Source organism: Euprymna scolopes, chromosome 13 (genome assembly GCF_053919585.1).
Source record: "Euprymna scolopes isolate OS-2025 chromosome 13, ASM5391958v1, whole genome shotgun sequence".
NCBI lineage: Eukaryota > Metazoa > Mollusca > Cephalopoda > Sepiida > Sepiolidae > Euprymna > Euprymna scolopes.
The window spans coordinates 58,759,239-58,787,136 of record NC_136494.1 but is presented as its reverse complement, the minus strand read 5'-3'; the positions used below and the strand labels follow the sequence as shown (position 1 = coordinate 58,787,136).

Genomic DNA, 27,898 nt, shown 5'->3' with positions numbered 1-27,898 from the left:
TATCTGGTGGGTTGTTGGTATCAAGTGCTTTGAATCTTGGGCTCGACTGAGCTAGTCTGAGCCCGTATATATGCAAATGCTTGGATGGAATGGATGAGTGCATTTACAGGTGTTTTTGGCATCTGTCTGAAGGTTGCATGGGTCTTGGGCATCATAGTTATCTCTGCTGTAACTGAGGGGGTAATTCTGGGGCACACACCTAAAATTGCTTTCCATCCCACTCAAGGTGAGGCATGTTCGTCAGCTGTCTCTTATCATGCCTGTGAGCAGAAAATTTATCCAAGGTACAATTCGTAAACATACTTTTCCTGTGACTTCCATTCTAGACCCCTTAAATTTATGACATACCTTTTTCAGATGCCCCATCACACCACAAATGTGGTATTTGGGTCACAATGTTGGAAAATCCTTTCGATTCATTGATTCTCCTGGGTATAACGTTTTTCTGCAACCATTGCAATGTTTAGTATATCATGGAGTCAAAGGAATCTTTACCTCCTGGTTGCGTTGTTCTTGGTTCGACCTTTGTACACTAAATAGCACAAGAGGGTGTGTGGCATCATTAAAATGGGGAGTTGACTTTTCTGTTGCCACCAGGCAGACAAACTGTGAGAATTTCTGTTCTAATGTAGTGAGCAAAGCTACCTCCGCCAGTACCCTTCTCTCATACTCTGCATTTTGCCCCCCACCCCCAATCATCTGCTCAGCAACCATATCATCTGAAAAGTCAACTTGCTGCAGGCAAGTCAGTTCGTTTGGACACTGAATACAAAATTCACAAAATTTTGCTTAGCCATGTAACCTCAATAAAAAAATGAGTTACCAACTCACCCTCGTTCTATCTCATGGAGTGAAATTTCTGTTGGTGGATATTTTTGTGCAATCCTCGCATAGGTACCAGTCATATCTGACAAAGAAGGTACCTCTCTGAGGCAAAGTTGAGCTTTTCCGGCCCTACAAGTTCAAACAGTAACCTGCTTGTCTTTGGTGTAGAGGTCTCCTATAGGCCTGTTCTGGATTATGGCTGGGTCTTCCACTCCACATAGCTCTTTGTATCGTGCCTAGGTGTTCAAAAATAGCACCACTCTCCATCAGTTGTATCCAGTCTTATCGAGGGTCATTCCGTTTTTTTCATTCATGACATGTTAGGACGACCGTGAAGTATTTCTTTCCTCAGTTCGATGTTTTCTTTCTTGACAAGTTGTTTTAATAAAAGCATGTTTTCTTGCTCCATGGTATTTTGATGGTCAATATATCCAATGTCCAATGTTGTTGTATGTTTTCCCGCTTCACAGTGAAAATCTGTAGCGCTATCTAAGAGTTGAATAAAGCGGAATATTGTATCCTTCCGGTTCATGGTGAGCTCAATACAAAATATAAATGTTTGCGCCCATACTCACAGTATTTATAGAAATCAGAAGTCTCTCTAGTTACTTCCTCTCCAGGGGAAATCACTTTGGTTGCTTCCTATTGCATTCTATTGTAAGGGACAGATAATTCTTATACATACATATTTTTTTGTGAGCCTTTATAGCCATCAGCCAAGGATTTTTCCTTTGGCACCAAAGCCAAAAGAGTCTTGGACATTTTTTTTAGATGACTTGTTTCCTGCTGACAGGCATGTCTCCGGTCCTGTGCTAGTTCTAGGAGGTCCATCCTTCCAGGCTTTGCTTTCTCACCCTTTGAGAAGAGGTTATTTTATTGATAATCGCCTACCAAGGAATGCTGAGATTACCAAGATATTTCTTGCAAGCCAGAGAGCTCTTCCTCTGTGATACTGGCTTTTCAAATCACACTTTTCAGCTCTTGTGTCACATCATCGACTGTGGAAAGGAGGGAAATAAATAAAGCTTTTGTGGAACCCCAGAGGTCCATGTGGACCCTGGTTTACAATCCTTGAGTTAAACAGTTAGGAGTTCTTTGGCCGCTTGGGTTAATGGCTAACAGAATAGGTCACAGGTGTATGTTGAACAAACTCAACATCCTTATTCATGAAAACAAATCAAATATGAATCTAAAATAAACGTTATATTTTCTTATAGAATAAAGCAAACATGAATCTGATGGATAATCGATAATTCATTAATATTTATTAACCAGCTAAAGCACTTTTAAAGATAGATTAAGAACTATAATTTTAGAAATTACATCTGTTATCTTTATTTCATGAAGTAGTCTAGAATTTGTTTTTTTTTTTACTTTAGGGTGTTTTTAAATATGTTTTTTGAACAATTGATTTAAACAAACAGTGTTTTCAATAATTGATTTTAATAAATGTTTTTTTTTTCAATAATTAATTTTAACAATTTTTCCAACCATTGATTTCTTAAACAGATTCTTCAACAATTGATTTTTATTTGCAAAAACAAAACAAGATTTTTTTATTGATAAATGTAAATAATCAAAACACTTTTTAAAACGTTTTTATATGACAGAGATCTCTTTCTTTTGCGTGTGCACACAATCTCTTGAGTAACATAAATTAGGTTCAGAAGAAAGTTCTTGTGGAATTTTTCATTTTGATTTCAAATGATGTATTATCAAAACAAGTTTTCATTATAATACCTTTAGTTTATAGATCGTTTTAAAGAGCGTTTTTCGCTCTTTCTAATCGTTTAAGAATTTTTTAAAGCACTTATTTTTTCTTTTCAGAACGTTGAATACAAAATGGAAAAAAAGAAAATTCGTATAATTTTCTTGTTTCAATTCAAGCTAGACTGAAAAGCTGCTGAAACAGCTCGTGATATCAATGAAGCATTTGGCGCAGGAACCACTACTAAATGCACAGTACAATGGTGGTTTAAGAAATTTCATGGTGGCGACAAGTCTTTAAAATGATGAGTACAGTAATCAGCTATTGAATGTTAACAACAAACAACAATCAATTAAGAGAATTAGTCGAAGCCAATCAATGCTCAACTGTTTGAGGACTTGCTTCTAAATTAGATATAAGTATACAATGATTTTCAACCACTTGAAATAGATTGAAAAAAAAAACTCACGAATTGAATGACAACCAAAATAAACGCTGTTATGAAGTGTCATCTTCTCTTCTTTTATGCAACAAGAACGACCCGTTTCTCAACCGGGTTGTGATTTGTGATGAAAAGTGGATTCTTTATGACAACCGGTGCCGCTCAGCTCAGTGGTTAGACACCAATGAAGCTCCATGACACTTCTCGTTACACCAAAAGAAGGTCATGCTGACTGTTGGTTGTTTTGCAACCGGTCTCATCCATTACAGTTTTCTGAATGCAGGCGAAATCATTACGGCAGAGAAGTACTATAAATAAATGGATGAAATGCATTAGAAACTTCGGCAACAACACCCAGTATCAGTCAACATAAAAGGTCCAATTCCCCTCCACCACAATGCATGACCACATGTTGCTAAACCGACCCTGCAGAAGTTGAACGAATTGGGCTACAAAACTCTGCTTCATTCATCATACTCTTCAGACCGACTACCACTTTTTTAAGCATCTTGACAACTTTTGCATGAGAAATGCTTCAAAAACCTAAGCAATGTCAAAAACACCTTCAGCGACTTCATCGTCATCAGAACACAAGAGTTTTACATTACTGGCATAAATACACTTGTTTTGCATTGTTTTGATTCTGATGGTGCTTATTTCGATCAATAATTTTTTGTTTGAGCCAAGATATTTTCATATGAATCTAAAAGTTAAAAACAGCAATAAGTTTCTTGTCAACCTGATAGTGGTAGCTTGGTTGGATAAAACAGGAAGGTTAAGATTCACAAAGAAATATATAGGGTAATTCGAACATTTCTGTACATGTGTGCTACTTTCAGTAAACGTTTTATTGGCAGGAAAAAACAGACTGGTTCCTGAATGAGATGCCGTAGAGATAAAAGATGGATAAATGTACTTGAGATAGTAGACGTAGAACAGTTAAGGTGGCAAATTCAGTTCACAGGGGATGGCAAAGGAAAATATAAGAGAAAGTGATAAGAATGAAGTTGAGAAAAAGAAGGATAAATAAAGACCTGGCCAAAGATAGGTTTAGTCAATTTCTAAAAGCCAACACATGCCAACATTTAAAAAATGTACATTAAACTGTTGCTGTTCTTCTTCTACAACATTGCACCTGTTATTTGAAGCATTTGAAAGACAACCTGGAAATCATCCATGCCTTTCCAGGTGACCCACTATTAATAAAGAGATACACACTTTCATAAAATCATGAAATCATGAAATATGATAGAGATTACGTTCAGAATGCCACAAAAGGTGGACATAAGTTCGTGTGTATGAAAAGGAATCAAGTGAATGTAGTTGAAAAGTCTGTCAAATGTAATCACAAAAACTAATCCATACATCTATAAAAAAGCGAAAATGTTTGTTTGTGTGTGTGTGCGCGTGTGTGTGTGTGCGCGTGTGTGTGTGTGCGCGCATTTTAATGTATGTCCGCAAAAGGGTTTTTTCTTTGGCCTTCTGGGTAGGCTCGCTCATACTTAAAACTTTTTATATCGTGTCTAAATCATGATAACTAAGACTTAACAACGGGGGTCGCGCGTGTATTTAATTAGCCCGAATTTTATCAGCTCGCCACGTCTTCAAAAAGCGAAAGCGAATGATCTGGCTTGCAGTGCAAAACTAGGTCATATCCAGGACCCCCATTGAGGGACTTTTACCCTCTGCAGGGGGGCAGTCAATGTATTCTACGCTACTTCCTCGCACCTGTTTATTTCGCTTCATAAACCTTCATATAACGCCCTTATCAGTTCCTCTCCCTTGTGGCCGAGATGGTTAGGTGACTGGCTTTTTTTTCCATTTCATTTCCACCTTCGCGTCAAGGCTTCGGAGTTCAATCCTACCTTTCTACTAAAACTTTTTTTTTTCTTTTAACGTTTTTTTTTTTTACACATACACCACAGGTACCCCCTGCTAGTCTAGTATATAAAAGGCAAAATGGGCGTACATGTTTGTGTATGTCCATGAAAGGATTTTTGCGTTAGGCTTCTTGTGGCGGTTAGATTCCGAGAGAAGTTTTCTTATATTTCCTAGATTATAATATCTCGGATTTGCAAATGGACATGATCTCTATCTTTTGGTCGAGTTGTAAAAAATTCCCTTGTTTCGAGTGTTTGTCTTTTTCGTATAAATAAAGCGAAACTAATCGAATGCCGGTGCCAACTCCTGGCCTTCGAGCTGGGTAGCATCTGTTCTCTAATTGATCCTTCATACTGAGACAATTACAATTTATTTGGATACTGGCAGAGTGCCCTCTTTTTGGGGGAGCTGGTTTTCCCCCACATTAAAAACGACCTTATGTCTAATTTGCTTTTGTAGGGAAGCAAATAAATACCATGACAGAAAGTGGAAAGCTTAACTGGCCCCAGGCCAGGTTTTAAAGCAACTTTCATTTCTGCACCGGCTCCTTTTTTTCCTAAGTGATTTACCAACTCATTGATTTCACTATCCGTTATGGCCTAATGGTTAGTGAGGAGGACTAATTACCCTATGTTTTCGAGTTCGATCACACCTCTCTTTCTTTCGTTTAAAAATTTTTTTTTTATTTCATCTTCATGCCAATATCCTCCAACGGTGCAAAAGTTAATTATCAGCTCATTTAATTCACTATCCTTTTTTTCACATTCTTTTCCTCCTTCACGGTACGGGTTCAAGCCTACCTGCCTCCTACCACTTTTTTTTCTGCACAACATACACACTCCAAACATCCGGGCAACGCCAGGCACCCCTGCTAGTAATATAAACTTTATCATCTTCATTCAACAAGTAAAAGAAATGGATGTTAATAAAAACGTTATTAGAAAAATTATTAAATATTAATGTGTTTTAATAGAGAAAGCGTTATGATGAAAGTCCTTAGGTCAAGACAAGAAAAATGTCATTATGAATTTGATTTAACTCTTGATCTTTTTGTGCTCCGCTACTGAATATAACACAACACCATCATCAGGAAGAACTTCAGAGTTTCAACCTCTATTCCTCGATTGCTGCCAACCATATACCCTTTCCGACCTACTCTCCTCAACAGTAAAGTGATCGTCAATGTTGTCTGCATCCTGAGAGTATATGCTACATGTCTTATGATCTATCAGTTCACACTAATGTGGAATGTAAGCCAAAAAAAGAATTCAACTATTTTGAACAAAGAACAAAAAACGCATGGAGCATTTTCCACTTTGCCATGGCTCTGTCACACAAGTCAAACGTCTTTCCACTTTATCACCCATCTTTCTAGTAGTCAACAGGTTTTTCCCTGAAATTGAAGTAAGGATTTGAATAACAATTGATCTGTTTGTGTTTCACAGCTAAGAACTCCATTACTGGGTGCAGGACTACATCATTATCAGGAGGAACTACTCCTTGACTGTTTGAAGTGGCAAAGTCCAGCAGTTTTGATGAGCAAAAAATAATTATAAGTCTAAACAAGGAAAATGTTATTATAAGTCCATAAGAAGAGAATACTATTAAACATACTATTGAGTTAGTGTATGAGATTGGAAGAGTCTGTCCATATTGTCACAAAAGTGAAGTCCACGTGCATAGGTTAAAGATGAGCTTTGAATGTTAAGAAAGAAGCTTTGGTAGGGTGCAGAGTGACAAAGGATCGTTAGGCAGCTTGGCTAACTGCTTGAAAAATGCAAATGCAATTCTCTAACTGAAATCTAAGAATAGGTGCACAGCTCCAGGAGAGATTGTTTTGGGCTAGTTAAACCATGACATAGGAAACCAATCGAATATTCAATCCAATTCAAGTTAAGCAAATATCAAATTATTTAGACATTATTATTTTGTAGTTGTTGTTGCAGCTACTATTACTGCTGCATGAGTATGGATTTCCCAAATCCTTTGGGTAAGTTAGTGTCTTAGCTAATCAAGTGAACGATCATCATCATTATCATCATCAACAACAACAACAACAACAACAACAACAACAACAACTTTTCTTTCTTTCCATCATGTACTTAACTTTTCCATAAACAGAACTTCTTCACTAGGTGTAACGAAACAAACTATCCATGTACGTATTATCAAAAACTAAATATTGGCATCAGAGTGATTGTATTTACAGACAATCAAGAACCTGGGTTCCTGATGATGAAACGAGTGCATAATGGTTTATATATGCACTAGTAAGTGGAAAAACATGATTACCAAAGATAACTCAAAGATGATGCCAAAGAAATTATATATTTAACAATATATATAACAAAATCCTGACCAAACGGTTCACCATCAATACAAGTTGCTTAGTTATTATTTTAATTTTCATATGTAGTTAAATATATTTGATGAGACATATAACCAGCTCTGTTTTCTAAGAGAAGGAAGTACTGTGGCTCTTTATACAGAATGAACTTCCTGCTCAAAAAAGAAAAAAAACAAAAAAAAACTGGCATACATTTTCAGATCCGTTTGGCATATTGCAGACCATGGTGGAAGCAACACGTGTGAACATAGATCGCAATGGGAGCTCCATCAAAGAATACACTGCGTTAAATATTACTACGAGACAGGTTTGTTCAAGAAAGTACAAGATACTTTGGTGTATGTTCAAATATGAAAAAGCCTCTCTCAGAAATATTCAGGATTTGGTGAACAACTATCGGTTAGTGAGGAACCTAACTACAGCTAGTGACAATTGTCCAAGCCATTCAAAAGATTTTTGAGCTCAGAAAGAGAGTGTGAGAAAATCATTTTAGTATATATATATATATATATATATATATATATATATATATATATATAATTATTTTTTTACTATAATAATTAAAAAAATAATTAAATAGTGGAGATGGTAATTAATAAAAACTGAAGAAAGTGCTCAATACTGTTGTAGAGCAAATATGCATTTTATTTTTTATTGCCGTATCTTTCTGTTAAGTTACATTATTGTTTCGGCTACTCGGCCGTTTTTTTGGCCGTCTGTAGCGTCCTCAGACTTTTACAATGGCCGAGTAGCCAAAACAATAATGTAACTTAACAGAAAGATACGTAATAAAAAATAAAAAGTATATATATATATATATATATATATATATATATATATATATATATATATATATATATATATATATATATAGTGTCTATATGCAAGAATGAGTTATAGACTCTGTACTTGTCGCATATTGTAAAGTTCTAGTTACAGCAAGAAAAGACTCATACACTTCAAATTATGATCGTCTGAAAAAGAACTTTAGAATCTACGTGATCAGTTTCATAACTGATTCTGAGTGGGCATCTTCATAGCCGAAACTCCTCCGGATTCCTACCTTAAAGATATAACTATGCATGAAAATCCAGAACTATCATAAAACTGAAGGAAAACATCAGGAATCAGGTCAGCGCCATAGTATGGTCAATTTGTAAAGATTTCATGGACAAAAACGTGTTGCCTCAAAAGAAATGCATAGATCTAAATGAAGGTCATCTCAAACACATAATCTAGAATAAAGAAAAAGAACTCAAAGACTCATATTTTGATAAAAATCTCTATTTATGAAAAAGAGTGAACGGATTGTATCTTAAAATGAAACCCCTAAAAAAAACTGTATTTTGTTTTTGGAATTTTTGAGATGAAGCTTATTAAACTCGGGAATCTGTATACAATTTCAAATGAAACCCTTTTATATAATCCATAAGGTAGCTTGCTCTTGTTCCATCAACCATGACTGTTTAGAAGTCTTAATGTGTAATTGTATTCTTAATGCTGCCTGCACTAATGATTGAACCTTGAATCTGCAAAAGATTGTCACTTAGAAATGATTATTACTTAGCCCTTATGTCCATTGGTCGAAGTATTGTGCGAATAACATTCAAAATGAGAACAGTATTCCAAATAATGCAAATAATACAAACCGTGCATTATTAATGAAACTGAATTAATAATATAGAGTGGCTTAAATGTTTTTTTTTTGAATTGTAACAATAATCTCAAACTTAAAAGTATTTACTAAGTACTAACTCTGTTCAATATTAATTAACTTTGATAAGTTCACTGTGATCTAAATGACTTAGACGTAGCTACAACAGAGACATCTCTTCAAATTAACATCTATATACATATAAAAAGCAAAATGCGCGTGAGAGATTTTGTATGTCCAAGAAAGGCTTTTATTCGGGGGGGGGGGCTATTGGGGGGGGTACTATCGCTTAGAACTTCTTATATACCGTGTAGATCATAATATGTACGAATTGTGAATGCGCGTCGCGGCTATATTTATTTATAATGAGTTCTATACAATTCTTGCTATTTCGGCCCCTCTTGTGTTGATTTGGCTTTTTCATATAAAAGCAAAACTGATGTGAAACTAAGGCACAGTTCTCGGCCTACAGGCTGGGAGCGTCCAGAAAGCAATAGACGTTTGGTCAATGTCGGTTTTCACCATAATATCAGACAATTGCTTTCATTTGGATGCTCCCCTATTAAAGAGGAGTGAGCTGGTTTTCCGCAACATGTTGGAGAAACGAAACCAGACAAAGTTGGATAAAAAACAAACCCAAAAGAACTATTCCGCAGTTAAAATTAAGTGCGGAATTTACTTTCTTTTGACCTAATTAATTTCTCCACGCACATGCCATTTATAAACGTTAAATTGAAATTGCTTTCAGTTACTTTCCTTTCGTGGGCGAGCGGGTAACTTATCAAGGTTTTCACCTCAACGTTCCAGGTTCGATCCTACCTACCTACCAAAACTTGAAAAAAAAATTTTTTCCGATTTTTTAAACAATTTTTTTTTTATCTTACTTTTTCTTCTTTTTGGTCCTGGATATGACCTTAAACTATATCCAGTGGTGAGGTCCCAGCTTGTGGGCTCTGGGGAGTGTGGAGCCACCCTTTAATTACCATTGCTCCCAGGTCCACTCTGACCCGGAATGGTAGTACCTGTTAGGGTCCCAACTATGGGTTAAATAGAAACTGACTTGCAAAATAACAAATATATTCTATTAAAAAAATTTTCTTCAAAATCTTTGGATTCGGCATTAAATAAACTGAAAAGGGTTGATATGCCGTAAAACAACCAACCAATCCAATCCAATTTTCTTCTTTTTACATCATGTTCGTTGTTTTTTTTGTTGTTGTTTTTCCGATTTTTCAAAAGAAGTTTAACATAGGGCCTGGATACACCCCCCTTCACCCCTCAGCACACACACCTACAAACACCCGGGCAACGCCGGGTACCCCCACTAGTATAAATATAAAAGGCAAAACGGCCACAAGCGTTTTTGTATGTCCGAGAAAGGCTTTTTTCAAGGGGGTTCTCAACAAGGTTACTATTTTGGAGAAGTTTTTTATACTTCCTAGATGGTAATATATTTGCGAACAGATGTTGTTACTATCTTTACTTTGATCGACTTTTAAAAAATTCCCGCCATCCCATCCTTTCCAGTGTTTGTTTGTCTTTTTCGTATAAATAAAACAAATCCAACTGCCTAGCCTTGCTGGCCGGCACCTCCAGAAGGAAATTAGCTTTGATTAATGTGTGGGAAACCCTTCATATCAGACAATTGCTATTCATTTGGCCACTACCAGAGTTTCTCCCTTTTAGAGGGAGCTGGTTTTCCCCAACATCGTAGGGAAACAAATACAGCAGAGAAAGCTGAAACTTAACTGGCCTACAGCCAAAGTTAAGTGTGTGATTCTTATCCACTATAGCATTATGGTTGACATTGCTAAATTTGGATGTGTTACACTTCCGCTCCCGTCATGGTGTAGCGGTAAGATATCAGGTTTTCTTTCACTTTCTTTTCCACCTTTGCATCACAGGTTCGAGCCTGCCTGCCTACCAATTTTTTTTGTTTTTCCTTAATTATATTCTAACAAAGGCTACTTAGACATAGATTCAAATTATCACATACAAATAAAGACTACACCACTGACATCCCTTTAAACTAACATACATATAAACAAAGAGTACAGAGAGATCAAATATAACTGGTACAAATGTGCACCATCGAATTAATAAATAAAATTTAAAAGATATAAACAGAAACGATACTTACAGTTTCTTTCATATGTTAAGGAATTGCTGGAATGGAAGTAATAGCAAATAAGTCCAACCATGAAAACAATAAGTGAAATCCATGTGATTATATCCTGCAATGCAGAGACTGGCATTTTCATGAGAGTGTCCGGCAAAAAATGTCCACTTAATGTGATGATGGCTATGGAGACAGGAGAAAGTTGTTTCAGCAGAATGGTCCATGTAATAGCTGTGTATGAAACATGTAGTCCCCATGCAATGAGAGCTCTTGATAAAGACATTCCCCAGTTGAATTCAAAAAAGCTCATCAAGATTACGACCAGACTCCCATACATGGCGAGAATTGTACCGAAATAAGTCTTCAACTGCATCTTTATTTGCCCAGACATCGTGTAGACGTGCCGCAAGACAATGTTCCGACAGCAAAGCAGAATCATTAAAGATGCATTGAGTACAAGGCTTTTATCTGTTAATATCTGTAAATCCCCCAAAGACATTCGGATACCCACTGCTCCAATAGTGAGGGCCAATATGGCAACGTATATCAACATGTTTAATGGTTCACCAATGCATATGTGGGAGATCAGTAGTGTCGCAAGCGGTTCCAGGGCAAAGACAAGATGGTTCGCCTGTATTCCAGTGCTGATCATGAGAAAATTCAGCAGAAACGTTGCAGAAAAATGAGATAAATAAACAATTGCTAACCCCTCGTCAAACGTCTTTTCTTGTTTGGGAAATATTATCCGTATCACAGTTGCTAAAACGACCATTTCTGATATGGAAAAGAGGAAAGTCACCCCTGCTACCATTGTTATTTTGGTGCTGCTTGAGATTGTCACTAAGAGGATGGCATGTTCCGAAATCCAACAGTACAACAGGTGAATTGTAATCCAAAATCCAATTAGAGACAGAAGTTTCCATTTGCATTCATGTTCCCTAAGAAAGAAATAAAAAAAGGTAAAATAATTAACAAGTATTCAAAACTATCCAATGTTTCCATGTTAATGTATTAATTTAAGATTTAATATGGACGAACCATGTGTAAACATGCAGATTATTGCATGTTTGGTGAGTTGTATGGATGCACGCTGCAGGCCTTCAATGGGGAAATATTGAGAGAATATCAAGTTTGATAGTATTGATTAAAATAGGAGTGGAGAATGGAGGGAACCAAATAACATACAATGAGAGAGGGCGAGAGTGATAGACAGAAGCAATCGGTCACTTGATGATTAGTTGCAAATTGCAGCTAAATAGAACAATTAAAATAGATCTTTGTGTTTTGTTTTTGATTTCTCAAACATAACTCAATCCCCCAAAATAAAGAATATTTTAATATTTTGTGTGGTTAAAATAGATAGGAAAAACGTCGAAGGAAAAAATCAGATGTTAATTTACTCAGTTTTAGTATAATAATAGATAATGTATCATGTTAAATAATAACGTTAATTGTTTCGACTTCTAACATTCGTAACTTTTCTTACTCTGAATCTTTTACAATATGAACTACTTTTCAAATGAACATTTACTTACATAAAATAACTTTCAACCAACTGTAATTTATATATATATATATATATATATATATATATATATATATATATATATATATATATATATATATACAGGGTGAAACGATAAATTTGTTGCCCTAAAGAAAACAACACTGCAGTTTTATTTTAAAACTTTTATTAAAAAAATCAATTCAGGTAATTTTATTATGTAGTAGAGTTGAGATCTATTCAATGTAGCTGCCTTCAGCCTCAATCACCGCCTCGATACGGGTCCGAAACTGGGAGCATGCCGTTTCTACAAGCGCCAATAGTTAGTGGATGGCGACGATCAGGCTGGCTTTGGGGTTGTGGGCGGTCATGTTGATGATGTTCTTGACGTATGACGAAACGAAGTAATCCAGCAGGTTTAGGTCGAAGGAGGGAATGAACATATACAAAATAATATCCCTAAACAATTTTAAAAAATAATTTATAAGAACTTCCCTCCAGAAAATAGATTAAATAAAGTAATTAATAAGAACACAGTTAAGCTTTCATTCTCCACTACTTCCAATCTAGGTAAGGTTCTAATAATGGTTAAATAAAGAAAATAGTGAATAATAATAGGATTGAATCAGGTGAACTAAATTTAGAGAGAAAGTGTAACTGTAGAATACAAAACCCTGCATATTTTTTAAGACATTCTAAAAGATATCTTACTTTTAAAGACATTCTAAAAGATATCTTACTTTTAAAGACATTCTAAAAGATATCTTACTTTTAAAGACATTCTAAAAGATATCTTACTTTTAAAGACATTCTAAAAGATATCTTACTTTTAAAGACATTCTAAAAGGTATCTTACTTTTAAAGACATTCTAAAAGATATCTTACTTTTAAAGACATTCTAAAAGATATCTTACTTTTAAAGACATTCTAAAAGATATCTTACTTTTAAAGACATTCTAAAAGATATCTTACTTTTAAAGACATTCTAAAAGATATTCTATTCAAACTTTTGGATATTACTGGATATTTACAACCATACATATTGGACTTTGCTGACTATTCCCTTTCATTTTTACATATAACATATTTTTCTTTCACTGTTTTCAAAAATTGAGCTAACCAGCAAAAATAGATACTTATCTATACTTACCTTGCTAACTTTTTTCCTCTGAGGAGAAGAGCCTTTCTTTGAAACTCCATGGAATAAGAAACCTTTCACCTATATTTCGTATTCCTTGTTTTGAATAAAATATTGTAAATTTAATTCTACAATATCTTGATCTTTTCTACTTATTTTAGTCTCTATCACTGATATTGAGCTTTCTAAATCGGGATGAGGTTGTTGTTCTATAAATATATGCTTCTATATTTATATTTCTGCACTTTTGAATTTGGAAAGTTTTTTTTAATAATCTTTTCTTATCTGTCAAATTTTGCTCCTATATATATATATATATATATATATATATATATATATATATATATATATATATATATATATTGAAAGACGTATGTTTTACGTTTATAAGCAAAATATAATGTTTAAAGTCCAAATTTTTCGATGTTATAATCTTCTTCAGGGTTTTTTTTCTCTATTTTCTTTGTCGCATGGTGTTAAAATGAAAGGAAATAGCAGTGAAAATAGAGCCGGTGTGCTTTTTATCAAATGTCCAGGAGATACACGTGGCACGCGCAAAGTGAAAATTATACATGTATCATCTCTTATTTAATATTTGTAAGGAAAACGTGTGACTTACTTGACTAGCACGCGTGCATGATTTAAAGGGTCAGTCGTGGAACGAAATGAAAGAGAAATGAAAAACTAATATGGTGAGACAGTTTATTTTATGGTGAACAATGACGGGACCGTGAATATTTATGCAAATGAGACTTGTGTATAAAAGTGGACGTGAAGCGAGCATGAGGCGAGTTAAGAGAAGGCGCGTTACTTACGCAAACGTGCTGGAAAGATTGTTGCATTTGGAAGTTGGAAGTTTTGACAACAGTGTCGAATTTAACCGAGAAATTGATGATTTGAAGTGCAAAATAAATAAGACTGAGAGAGAACAAGAAATTGAAGTATAGCATCTGAAGAACAGATGCTACACTTTGATCTTGGCCCATAAAGTTAATGATTCTTCTTGGTTACTTGTTGACTGCAATTTGTTGGATATAGTCAAACAATCTTATTCTATTCCAGCATAGGGTCATCTACTGAATTGAGATCAAGCCGGAATCACAGCTCACTGAGAAGGGTTCTATCAGCAAGCTTTGAGGAACATGATCGCTGCGAGTTAATCTGGTAATGTCGTCAACTTCAAATCTCATTGGCATACAGAACAACACTTCTGACACAGGTGTTGAGAAACAATCCGATGAAAGAAAGAAAGTTTGATTTTGATCAAAATTAACATTTTTATACAGCCTAACATCACAAGTGCATTTGAGAAGCTTTATCACCACCAAAGCAGAAAGGCTCAGCCAATAAAATAAACTGTAGATTCTTTTATAAGACAGAGGCGCGTTCAAAATGAATGTTTCTTTTTGGAGTACAATTGATATTTTACTTTCGTACATTTAACTTTATTATGTAAACAAGATGCTTCTGAAAGTGAAGATTCAGAGAAGCTCTCTACTAAATTTCATCCATGCAGAATGGATTCTGGCATCACAACAGCCACCTGTCTCACCGGACACATTATCAAGATAGAAAATGTCTCAACTATCTCGAGGTTCTTTCCCAGTTACTAAACTTGTTTGATATCCTGAATAGTGTGAATGGACAGCAATCCCAAGCACCTTTTATTCAGTAATAAAATAGTTGTCATAAAATACAGAATAAGTCCAAATCTTAAAAAGCTGAGTGACTGAAACATTTGAACAAACTTTTTCCAGACATCCCCAAAATGGCCCATTTAGAAATCTAACCCTTAGGTAACAAGTCATGATTGCTTCTATAGAAAAAGAGAAGTTCAAATTTTTCACGTTTTCTTCTTTTTCTTGCATATACATATATAGTAAACAACGATTTGGATTTTTAAGATTCTTCACTCTGGCTGACGTAATAGACTTAAGCAAGGAGAAATCAGAATTAGGAGTTTGTCTGTAAAAGGATATTGTGGAGATGAGTTGTGAATTAGCTAACCAATGGGTTAAAGTGTATAGGAGTTGTCTCTGTGATGCAATGGAAGCATCGATGGACCAAGTAGAAAAAAATATAAGTGAGAAGCTCAGAGCTGCAAACTCCAAGACGTGGAACATTTGAAAATAAAGATCTGGAAATGGTAACTCAGCGTTTTGGTGGTTCATTTGCAAGAAGATGCCTTCATTTCAGGTGCCTGCATCAAAGGAGAGGAAGACAATGAATAAAGTATGTGTCAAGCAGACAAGGGTGTTATTCATCATTGTTAAAGACTGTCCGTTTTATTATCCTGTTCGTTAATGTTGTGGATATGTGAAAACACCCACATATATATAGAAAGACTATTAAATATACACGTAACAGATTGACACGTACAGACACCCCATATACAAAGAAAAGTAACTGTCCTTATAATTCTAACCACTAGGCAACACACAAACATCGATTACAGAAACACATATACCTTATATATACATAGATGCAGTTATATAAACCCGAAATACAACATTTATTCAATTTGGTAATAAATCATTATGCGTGCAGACAGAGTGCTAAAATCATGCTCTTTAGCTCCAAATAGAGTTGCTCATACTCCACACTAAATATAAAAGGGAGGCTTCTTTTACTTTGTACCAGAAAACATTTTGCACACCAGCTCCATCGATTCAGACACTGTGTGATCAGGTAAGACACCCTCAAATTCAGAAATAAGTTGAATGTCAAATGCTTTGCCTTCGATTTGTGCTTGGTTATTCGTTTTACCGGAATAACTTGTTTTGTAGAGTTTGAAAAATTATAATTCACAGCACTAAAATCTTTTGCAAATGAGATTCTTTTCCTCGGTCACCATTTTTTCATACATGTGCAGATTTTTTTTTTTTTTTTTTACACAGGCATCACCACATTATCAAGGCCAAGAGGCCACTCAAGGATAAGGGTTAAAGAGTGTACAGTAGACATTGGACAATATAGTAATCATTAGTAATGAAAATTTGGTAAATTTGATAACTTATATGGAACAGCTCATCAAGAACTTATTTACGTTAGACTTGAACACAACCATATTGTAGTCAGCCGGAAAGCAGGAACACGGAAGACAATTCCACAGGCGTGCAGTTCTAAGAAAGAAGCTTTGTTCATGGAATCTACGTTTAGGTTTAGGCACAGATAAAGAGTGGGGGGGAATTATTGATAGTGTGTACAACTAGACGAGTGTTTCTTGTGAAAGTTAGGCGAGGGGGGACCATAGAATGAAGCTCAGTCGAACACTTTCCATGAAAATAACGATACATAAGAGACAAACTCGCAACATCTCTTCTGTGAGATAGAGGTTGCAGGGAAGAGAAAAGGACATCTCCTACGAGGCTACGAAGTCTATTTTGAACTCTATCAAGGCAGGACAAGTCCTTTCTAGCAGCTCCTGCCCAGATGTGGCAACAGTATTCCATCCTTGGACGTCTCTGGCTCTTATATAGATAGAGAATTGCATCAGCAGTGAGATATCTACCGGATCGATAGAAAGATCCCACCATTTTTCCAGCAGCCTTGGCAACAGATTTGACGTATGTGTTCCATTTAATATCAGGAGTAATGGTCAAGCCCAGAAGCTTGTCAAAACTTGAGGCCTCCTGAAGATGAGAGCCATTCATTTCAATTGATGCCAGATGTGGATCAGAATGTTGATGATGTAAAGAGAGAAGCTTGGTTTTAGATGCATTGAAAGTAACCAGCCACTCCTTTCCCCATTGTACTACGTGCTCAAGATCAGAGGAGAGAGAATCGGAGAGAACTTGGTTATTAACTGTCTTAGATGCGCTACCATAAATGGTAGTGTTGTCAGCATAAATATCTACAAATGATGTAAGGATGTGATTTGGAAGATCATTAATGTAGAAGAGGAAAAGAGTTGGGCCCAGGATGGACCTCTGAGGGACACCAGCATTAATACTGTGAGTTTCTGATTTTTGCCCCTCAACTACTACTCTTATGAACCTATCAGAAAGAAATGATTTAATAATCGAGAAGACATTTCCGGCTATACCATAGCTAGAGATCTTGTGAAGTAAACCTTTATGCCATACCCTATCAAAGGCCTTAGGTATGTCAAGAGCAATTTCCCTAGAAAGGTTGTCTCCGTCGAGAGATTTGCTAATCCTATGAGATATAATTGTAAGCAAATTTTACTGATGGATGTCTACTGATCAAGTATAAGCAAAATACTGCCTCTTTTTCCCTTCGAGTTTGGCCCACTTTATGTTTATTAAATCTCACCAGTTCATGTGACTTATCTTGTTTTCTAATATAAAAGGCAAAATGGGTGCGCGCGTTTGTGTATGTCTATGAAAGGCTTTTTGTGTTGGGCTTTTCGCATCAGTAAGATTTCGGCAGAAATTTTCTTATACTTTCTATATCGTAATATCTCAGATTCGCAAACGGACATCGTCTCTATCTTTTTTTTTTTTGATCAAGTTTTAAAAAATTCCCTCGTTTCCAGTGTTTGTTTGTCTTTTTTATATAAATAAAGCGAAACTAATCAAACGCAATCGCAAAAATCCTGGCCTTCACCCAGGTAGTATCTGTTCTGTAATTGGTCCTTGGTCAATGTAGAGGAAACCCTTTATACTGAAACAATTACTATTTATTTCGATACTGCCAGAGTGCCCTCATTTTTGGGGGAGCAGCTTTTTCCCCCACATTAAAAATGACCTTACGTCTTCTTCTCATGGTTTTCACATGCTGGTAGCAGAGAGAGCAAACCTTTTGTTTATTTTAAGTGAAACTGTTTGTAACATTACTGCTTTAGAGATAGGGGGGGGGAGAAACAGGTAGTATTATGTTTTGAATTAATAGCATATGAGGTATGTCGTGTTCAATTACTTAGCACGCCACAATGAGTCTTTTAAGTTCGCAGCTCAACTGAGGCATAATTATGTTTACTTTGATTTTGACCGAATATTATCTAAGTATGTTACGATGTTAGACAGATTGATTACTTTTACTTTATCTACATAATTTATGAAAATAAGTGCCACGAATGAAGACAAGTAACTCTGTTAGTATTTCTTAATGCAATCTTTTCTACCAATCCTGTAATTCATAATATCATAATGAATTAACAAATATGTATATGGAGAATACATAAATATGCAAATATATACCCATTTAAAAAAAAGAACTCATTCATAGATAAAATAAAAGCATTGATTTTAATTTCTTAATCAAATATATAAAGTAAAGCTAGTTTGTGTCTCGAATCTTAGTGATCCTTACAAAACTAATATTTGATTCTGATTTGCCATTTTTTTTCAGAACATGGATACATGTTCGTAGGCAAAAATATATTTTGATTAAATTTCTTACAAAAACTAATTTGCAATATTTTTGGTATTCCTATTATGGCATGTTTACAAAAAAAAAAGATGAAAGATTATATTTATAAACACGGGTGAAAAAAAACTGACCAATCAGATAGACCATGCTCTGCAATGAACCAATCAGAAACCAGTATCACTCCATATACTGATTTTTTAGAATTCCAGCACATAACTTTTTATCTTCACATGGTGTGAAAATACCCACATATATATAGAAAGACTATTAAATATACACGTAACAGATTGAAACGTACAGACACCCCATATACAAAGAAAAGTAACTGTCCTTATAATTCTAACCACTAGGCAACACACAGACATCGATTACAGAAACGCATATACCTTATATATACATAGATGCAGTTATATAAACCCGAAATACAACATTTATTCAATTTGGTAATAAATCATTATGCGTGCAGACAGAGTGCTAAAATCATGCTCTTTAGCTCCAAATAGAGTTGCTCACGCTCCACACTAAATATAAAAGGGAGGCTTCTTTTACTTTGTACCAGAAAATGGGAACATGCTCCTGGAGCACATTTCTTTATGGAAAGCTCAAAACACTACGACTAGCCAATCAGATTTAAGCACACATTCAACGTTCAGCTGACCACCAACTACTTTTTCTTGTGATGTTTTTGACACTTCTATAAGTCAAAAATTGCAGCATGAGTCAGGTACTTTCTAAAGTGATAGAATAATCCGACCATTTTTCCAGTGACTATAGCAGCAGATTTGATGTCAGAATTCCAGTTCAGGTCTGGAATCAAAATCAGTCCTGCTTTTTAAGTTTCTGGAACCTTTTAGACAATCGTGCAGTATAGTTAACAGCCGAGAAATAAAAAAGAAATAAAATATACAATAAACAACTTTCACCAAAAGTATTAAAATTAATTTTCTACAAGCCTATATAGTTTTAAAATTCTGAAACTGTAAGTTTTGTTATTTCAAAAAATTATTTCATTACTTTCACTTGGCCAAACATGAGTCAATCAAAGATGGCAGGCGATGTTCTAGGCTTAAAAGATAGTAACAAAAAAGCTTATAATAATATTAATCCTCTGTCCAGGAGTGGTTGTCAGTCAGATTAGGATAAGTTTGATTTAAACTAGATTTTATGCCTGAAACTCATGTACAGCTAAATGAAAGAGACAATAAAATATTCAAAGATAATAAATCTTATAATCAGTTTCCATACTTTAACACAGGTTAGTAAAAAATTAAACTTTTCCTGTATTTGGTAAAAATTACTGTATTAATGTCAGATTTTATTATACATTGCTATTTACATGTTATCTAAATTTATTATACATTATAATTTATATATTCTCTAAATTTATTATACATTGTTATTTATATGTTCTCTAAATTTATTATACATTGTTATTTATATGTTCTCTAAATTTACATTGTTATTTATATGTTCTCAAAATTTATTATACATTGTTATTTATATGTTCTCTAAATTTATTATACATTGTTATTTATATGTTCTCTAAATTTATTATACATTGTTATTTATATGTTCTCTAAATTTATTATACATTGTTATTTATATGTTCTCTAAATTTATTATATATTGTTGTTATTTATATGTTCTCAAAATTTATTATACATTGTTTTTTATATGTTCTCTAAATTTATTATATATTGTTATTTATATGTTCTCAAAATTTATTATACATTGTTATTCATATGTTCTCAAAGTTTATTATATATTGTTATTTATATGTTCTCAAAGTTTATTATACATTGTTATTTATATGTTCTCTAAATTTATTATACATTGTTATTTATATATTCTCTAAATTTATTATATATTGTTATTTATATATTCTCTAAATTTATTATATATTGTTGTTATTTATATGTTCTCTAAATTTATTATACATTGTTATTTATATGTTCTCAAAATTTATTATACATTGTTATTTATATATTCTCTAAATTTATTATATATTGTTATTCATATGTTCTCAAAGTTTATTATACATTGTTATTTATATGTTCTCTAAATTTATTATACATTGTTATTTATATATTCTCTAAATTTATTATACATTGTTATTTATATGTTCTCAAAATTTATTATACATTGTTATTTATATGTTCTCTAAATTTATTATACATTGTTATTTATATGTTCTCAAAGTTTATTATACATTGTTATTTATATATTCTCTAAATTTATTATATATTGTTATTTATATATTCTCTAAATTTATTATATATTGTTATTTATATGTTCTCAAAATTTATTATACATTGTTATTTATATGTTCTCTAAATTTATTATACATTGTTATTTATATATTCTCTAAATTTATTATATATTGTTATTCATATGTTCTCAAAATTTATTATACATTGTTATTTATATGTTCTCTAAATTTATTATACATTGTTATTTATATGTTCTCAAAATTTATTATACATTGTTATTTATATGTTCTCAAAATTTATTATACATTGTTATTTATATGTTCTCAAAGTTTATTATACATTGTTATTTATATGTTCTCAAAATTTATTATACATTGTTATTTATATATTCTCTAAATTTATTATATATTGTTATTCATATGTTCTCAAAATTTATTATACATTGTTATTTATATGTTCTCTAAATTTATTATACATTGTTATTTATATGTTCTCTAAATTTATTATACATTGTTATTTATATATTCTCTAAATTTATTATATATTGTTATTCATATGTTCTCAAAATTTATTATACATTGTTATTTATATGTTCTCTAAATTTATTATACATTGTTATTTATATGTTCTCAAAATTTATTATACATTGTTATTTATATGTTCTCTAAATTTATTATACATTGTTATTTATATGTTCTCAAAATTTATTATACATTGTTATTTATATGTTCTCTAAATTTATTATACATTGTTATTTATATGTTCTCTAAATTTATTATACATTGTTATTTATATATTCTCTAAATTTATTATATATTGTTGTTATTTATATGTTCTCAAAATTTATTATACATTGTTATTCATATGTTCTCAAAGTTTATTATACATTGTTATTTATATGTTCTCAAAGTTTATTATACATTGTTATTTATATGTTCTCTAAATTTATTATATATTGTTATTTATATATTCTCTAAATTTATTATATATTGTTATTTATATGTTCTCAAAATTTATTATACATTGTTATTTATATATTCTCTAAATTTATTATATATTGTTATTTATATGTTCTCAAAATTTATTGTACATTGTTATTTATATGTTCTCTAAATTTATTATACATTGTTATTTATATGTTCTCTAAATTTATTATACATTGTTATTTATATGTTCTCAAAATTTATTATACATTGTTATTTATATGTTCTCTAAATTTATTATACATTGTTTTTTATATGTTCTCAAAATTTATTATACATTGTTATTTATATGTTCTCTAAATTTATTATACATTGTTATTTATATGTTCTCTAAATTTATTATACATTGTTATTTATATATTCTCTAAATTTTTTATATATTGTTATTTATATGTTCTCTAAATTTATTATACATTGTTATTTATATGTTCTCAAAATTTATTATACATTGTTATTTATATGTTCTCTAAATTTATTATACATTGTTATTTATATGTTCTCTAAATTTATTATACATTGTTATTTATATGTTCTCTAAATTTATTATACATTGTTATTTATATGTTCTCTAAATTTATTATACATTGTTATTTATATGTTCTCTAAATTTATTATACATTGTTATTTATATGTTCTCTAAATTTATTATACATTGTTATTTATATGTTCTCAAAATTTATTATACATTGTTATTTATATGTTCTCTAAATTTATTATACATTGTTATTTATATTTTCTCTAAATTTATTATACATTGTTATTTATATGTTCTCAAAATTTATTATACATTGTTATTTATATGTTCTCTAAATTTATTATACATTGTTATTTATATGTTCTCTAAATTTATTATACATTGTAATTTATATGTTCTCTAAATTTATTATACATTGTTATTTATATGTTCTCTAAATTTATTATACATTGTAATTTATATGTTCTGTAAACTAAATACTTAAATCCCAAGTCTTGGTTTTTATTGGACGATAAAACTAGACTAATTAAACAAGCATAAATACGACAATGGGAACAGTAGAGACTGCTTAGAAATATTCAAGAGACTTAAATAATCAGGTAACACAAAATAATGAGTGGAAAAGAAATAGACATCATGAAAAGCAATAAAATATGACAGAATAGATTGTCCCTATTTACCTACCTCCCCACGAGGGCAGAATTAAACACAAGGTCGGTTTTTAATGTGGAAATACTCTAGCTATCCAAAAAAAAAAAACACACACAAAAAAAAACATTCTGGATTGAGACAAAAAAATTGCTTCAGTCAAGGATTTCTCCTTCACTAATAGAGGATAGAAAAGATAAAGTGCAGTACCAGAACAGATACTACATTTTGCTCCTAGTCAAGCTATGTCATTTTTTTTTCATTACACTAAATGCATTAATGTATAAAACCCATACGTTTACAATTATAACCGGTTTGAATAAACTATAATTTTTCACTTGCAACACTAACCTAATCTAATAATATAAAATTGGCAGTGACGATGGGTGTACAGATGTAGAATGTGAAAATATAGATTTAAGTAACTTATGCTAAGGCAAGTGTCTGTAAATGTGCTAGAAAAGTATCAAAAAGAAGTCAACAGTATAATGAACAAGAATAACAGTGCGAAAACGAACAAGCGTTTATGGCTTTAAAAAAAATCAAATAATTTTAGAACTGTGGAGAATGCTAAAATCACATTCATTGACTACAAATGAAATTATTTACACTGCACTCTGGCTAAATATATAAAAAAAAAATCTCTTTTTCCCCTCGCTTAAGCCAAAAGGAGCCTATGCATCTGAGGTGCACTCATTTTTGGAGGACTTGAAAAATCTTTATTGAAATTATTATAGAGTCGTTTGCTACATGCTCTCTGATTGGATGAAAAAAAAAAACAACCAATCACAGATTTAGAATCTCCATTGAACCCTTTGGGGGCATTTTTTTTTTTTTTTTTTTTTTCAGTTCCTTCAATTTTTGCTGTGATCCTCTGTCAAGCAAATATGGCTACTGCTACCTTCGCCTTCAACACGTGAGAGTCTTCATGTCAGCACTGTAAGAAACGGTTTCCTATTTCTACATTACACTGAAACGAACTCAGAGAACAAAAAAATTAAGGACACATCTGCAGAGATAAGTTCCCGCAATGTGTCAGTTATTTGCAAAATATTTCTTTTTCTTTCTTTCTTCAAAGACAAATTTATTACACTTTCATCTGGGTTGTGTTCCTTTCGTCACAATATATTCATACTTCTCATGATTGGGAAAATCCCAATATTCTGCAATCCTGCACCATCAAAACACTGCAACCATCCACTCAATGTCAGACTACAGTTAAACCTACTATCTCCCATCTTAACAGTATAGGCATATATTATTGTTACTACTGTTTTAGTATTATTAGACTGAGTTAATGTTCAGGAGAGCTGGAGAAACATACAATATAAAAGACCGTCCATAAAATAAGTCTGATTTTCATAAATAATTTCTTGTAGGATACATTTTAAGGTTCATCGAATATAAAGTTATGAAATATTCTGCACCTAAACTGTTACATTTCATGTATGTAATACTAATCATCTAATCTAAAAGTAAAGCTAGTCTGTTTCTCGAATCTTTGTGGTTAATATTTTTTATTTTACAAAATTAATATTTCATTCTGATTCGTCTGTTTTTTTATTTGAATAATTGGTAAATATTCTTACCAACAAAAATCATCTGTCTCAGAATATTTAAAAAAAAGAAATGGACACAGTTTTCAATAATAACCTATACAGCAGCAGAAATCTTGTTGCTGAAATAACAGGAAAGGAAATCTTGATGTTCCTTTAACTTCTTTTTTTTTTCGTTTGTTTAGAGAGAGAGAGAGAGAGAGAGAGAGAGAGAGAGAGTGTGTGTGTGTGTGTGTGTGTGTTTTGTAGTGTTTGGTTGGTTGGTTGATTGTTTTTGTTTTACGGCATATCAACCCTTTTCAGGTTATTTAATACCGACTCCAAAGATTTTGAAGAAAGATTTTTTAATAGAATATATTTGTTGTTTTCAAGTCGGTTTCTATTTAACCCATAGTTGGGATCCTAACAGGTACTACCACTCCGGGTCAAAATGGACCTGGGAGCAATGGCAATTAAAGGGTGGCTCCACACTCCCCACAGCCCGCAAGCTGGGGCCTCACCATTGGATATAGTTTAAGGTCATATCTAGGACCATTGTAGTGTTTGGAAAATGATACTGGAATTATTTGCAAGTGGGATTTCTTTCCTCGCTTACCGTCTTTTCACGCACATGCACACATTTTATTGATGGATGTTGTGTTGACTAATCAAGCATAAACAAAACACTGCTCCCTTTTATGTTCATTAAATCTCGCCTTTTCACGTAGCTTATCTCGTCCTTCTCTGTAAAGTATGTCACACCTCTTGCATCTTCTTCTTCTTCTCCTGGTTTCCACTCGCCGGTAGCAGAGAGAGCACACCTTTTTTTCTTTGAGGTAAGATTGTTTGTGACATTATTATTACACTCTTTCCTGTAGGTCACTCAAGTATTCGTCCACAGTTTCCCCCGGGGTGTAAATAACGAGAGACAAACTTGTCAAATACGACACTTGTCAAGTACAACAAAAAGTATTCAGCGCAAAAACTACAAAGGATTGTTTTACCTGATTAAATCCTCTCTCTCTCATTGATTCAGACACTGTGTGATCAGGTAAGACACCCTCAAATTCAGAAATAAGTTGAATGTCAAATGCTTTGCCTTCGATTTGTGCTTGGTTATTCGTTTTACCGGAATAACTTGTTTTGTAGAGTTCGAAAAATTATAATTCATAGCACTAAAATCTTTTGCAAATGAGATTCTTTTCCTCAATCACCATTTTTTCATACATATGCTAATCCTATGAGATATAACTGTAAGCACATTTTACTGATGGATGTCTACTGATCAAGTATAAGCAAAATACTGCCTCTTTTTCCGTTCGAGTTTGGCCCACTTTATGTTCATTGAATCTCACCAGTTCATGTGGCTTATCTTGTTTTCTAATATATAAAAGGCAAAATGGGCGTGCGCGTTTGTGTATGTCTATGAAAGGCTTTTTGTGTTGGGCTTTTAGCGTCAGTAAGATTTCGGCAGAAATTTTCTTATACTTTCTATATCGTAATATCTCAGATTCGCAAACGGACATCGTCTCTATCTTTTTTTTTTTGATCGAGTTTTAAAAAATTCCCTCGTTTTCAGTGTTTGTTTGTCTTTTTCATATAAATAAAGCGAAACTAATCAAACGCAATCGCAAAAATCCTGGTCTTCATCCAGGTAGTATCTGTTCTGTAATTTGTCCTTGGTCAATGTAGAGGAAACCCATCATACTGAAACAATTACTATTTATTTCGATACTGCCAGAGTGCCCACATTTTTGGGGGAGCAGCTTTTTCCCCCACATTAAAAATGACCTTACGTCTTCTTCTCATGGTTTTCACATGCTGGTAGCAGAGAGAGCAAACCTTTTGTTTATTTGAAGTTAAACTGTTTGTAACATTACTGCTTTAGAGATAGGGGGGGGGGGAGAAACAGATAGTATTATGTTTTGAATTAATAGCATATGAGGTATGTCGTGTTCAATTACTTAGCACGCCACAATGAGTCTTTTAAGTTCGCAGCTCAACTGAGGCATAATTATGTTTACTTTGATTTTGACCGAATATTATCTAAGTATGTTACGATGTTAGACAGATTGATTACTTTTACTTTATCTACATAATTTATGAAAATAAGTGCCACGAATGAAGACAAGTAACTCTGTTAGTATTTCTTAATGCAATCTTTTCTACCAATCCTGTAATTCGTAATATCATAATGAATTAACAAATATGTATATGGAGAATACATAAATATGCAAATATATACTCATTTCAAAAAAGAACTCATTCATAGATAAAATAAAAGCATTGGTTTTAATTTCTTAATCAAATATATAAAGTAAAGCTAGTTTGTGTCTCGAATCTTAGTGATCCTTACAAAACTAATATTTGATTCTGATTTGCCATTTTTTTTCAGAACATGGATACATGTTCGTAGGCAAAAATATATTTTGATTTAATTTCTTACAAAAACTAATTTGCAATATTTTTGGTATTCCTATTAGGGCATGTTTACAAAAAAAAAATGAAAGATTATATTTATAAACACGGGTGAAAAAAACTGACCAATCAGATAGACCATGCTCTGCAATGAACCAATCAGAAACCAGTATCACTCCATATACTGATTTTTTAGAATTCCAGGACATAATTTTTTCTCTTCACATGGGAAGGACCTCTTCATCTTCATCAGAATATAATTCAAAGTTACTCTGGATTGATACTGTCATTTTGTTTGGAACAGCATTTCTCTTTTCTTCTAAAACTAAAATAGCCTCAGAGACTCGTTCGTAAATAAAATAAAAGCATTGGTTTTAATATCCTAATCTAATATATAAAGTAAAGCTAGTCTGTGTCTCAAATCTTTTTGGTTAATAACTTTTTTAAGTGATTAAAAAAAAAAAGATTGGTACAATGGAGACATTTTATAAATCATGACTTAAAAAGGTCATACTTGAAAAGTGTCTCTATCGTATCAATCTTCTTGATTGGGATAAGTATTAATCAGAAGAAACTGCAGTGAACTTACTTTTTTTATTTTAATACACATTGTACAAAGATAATAAATAAAAATTGGCTAGGGAGAATAAACTATCGATTTATCAAATGTCTTACAA

General features: G+C 32.6%; 1 protein-coding gene across 1 annotated transcript in view; it reads right to left on the bottom strand.

Annotated features, from left to right (window-relative positions):
* Nucleotides 1–27,898, bottom strand: part of LOC145292049 (uncharacterized) — a 108,684-nt gene that overhangs the window by 21,571 nt on the left and 59,215 nt on the right. Inside the window, exon 3 of the mRNA XM_080138075.1 lies at nucleotides 10,998–11,914. Within this exon, the coding sequence (XP_079994201.1) occupies nucleotides 10,998–11,914 (917 nt within the window). The remainder of the gene's footprint in view (nucleotides 1–10,997; nucleotides 11,915–27,898) is intronic.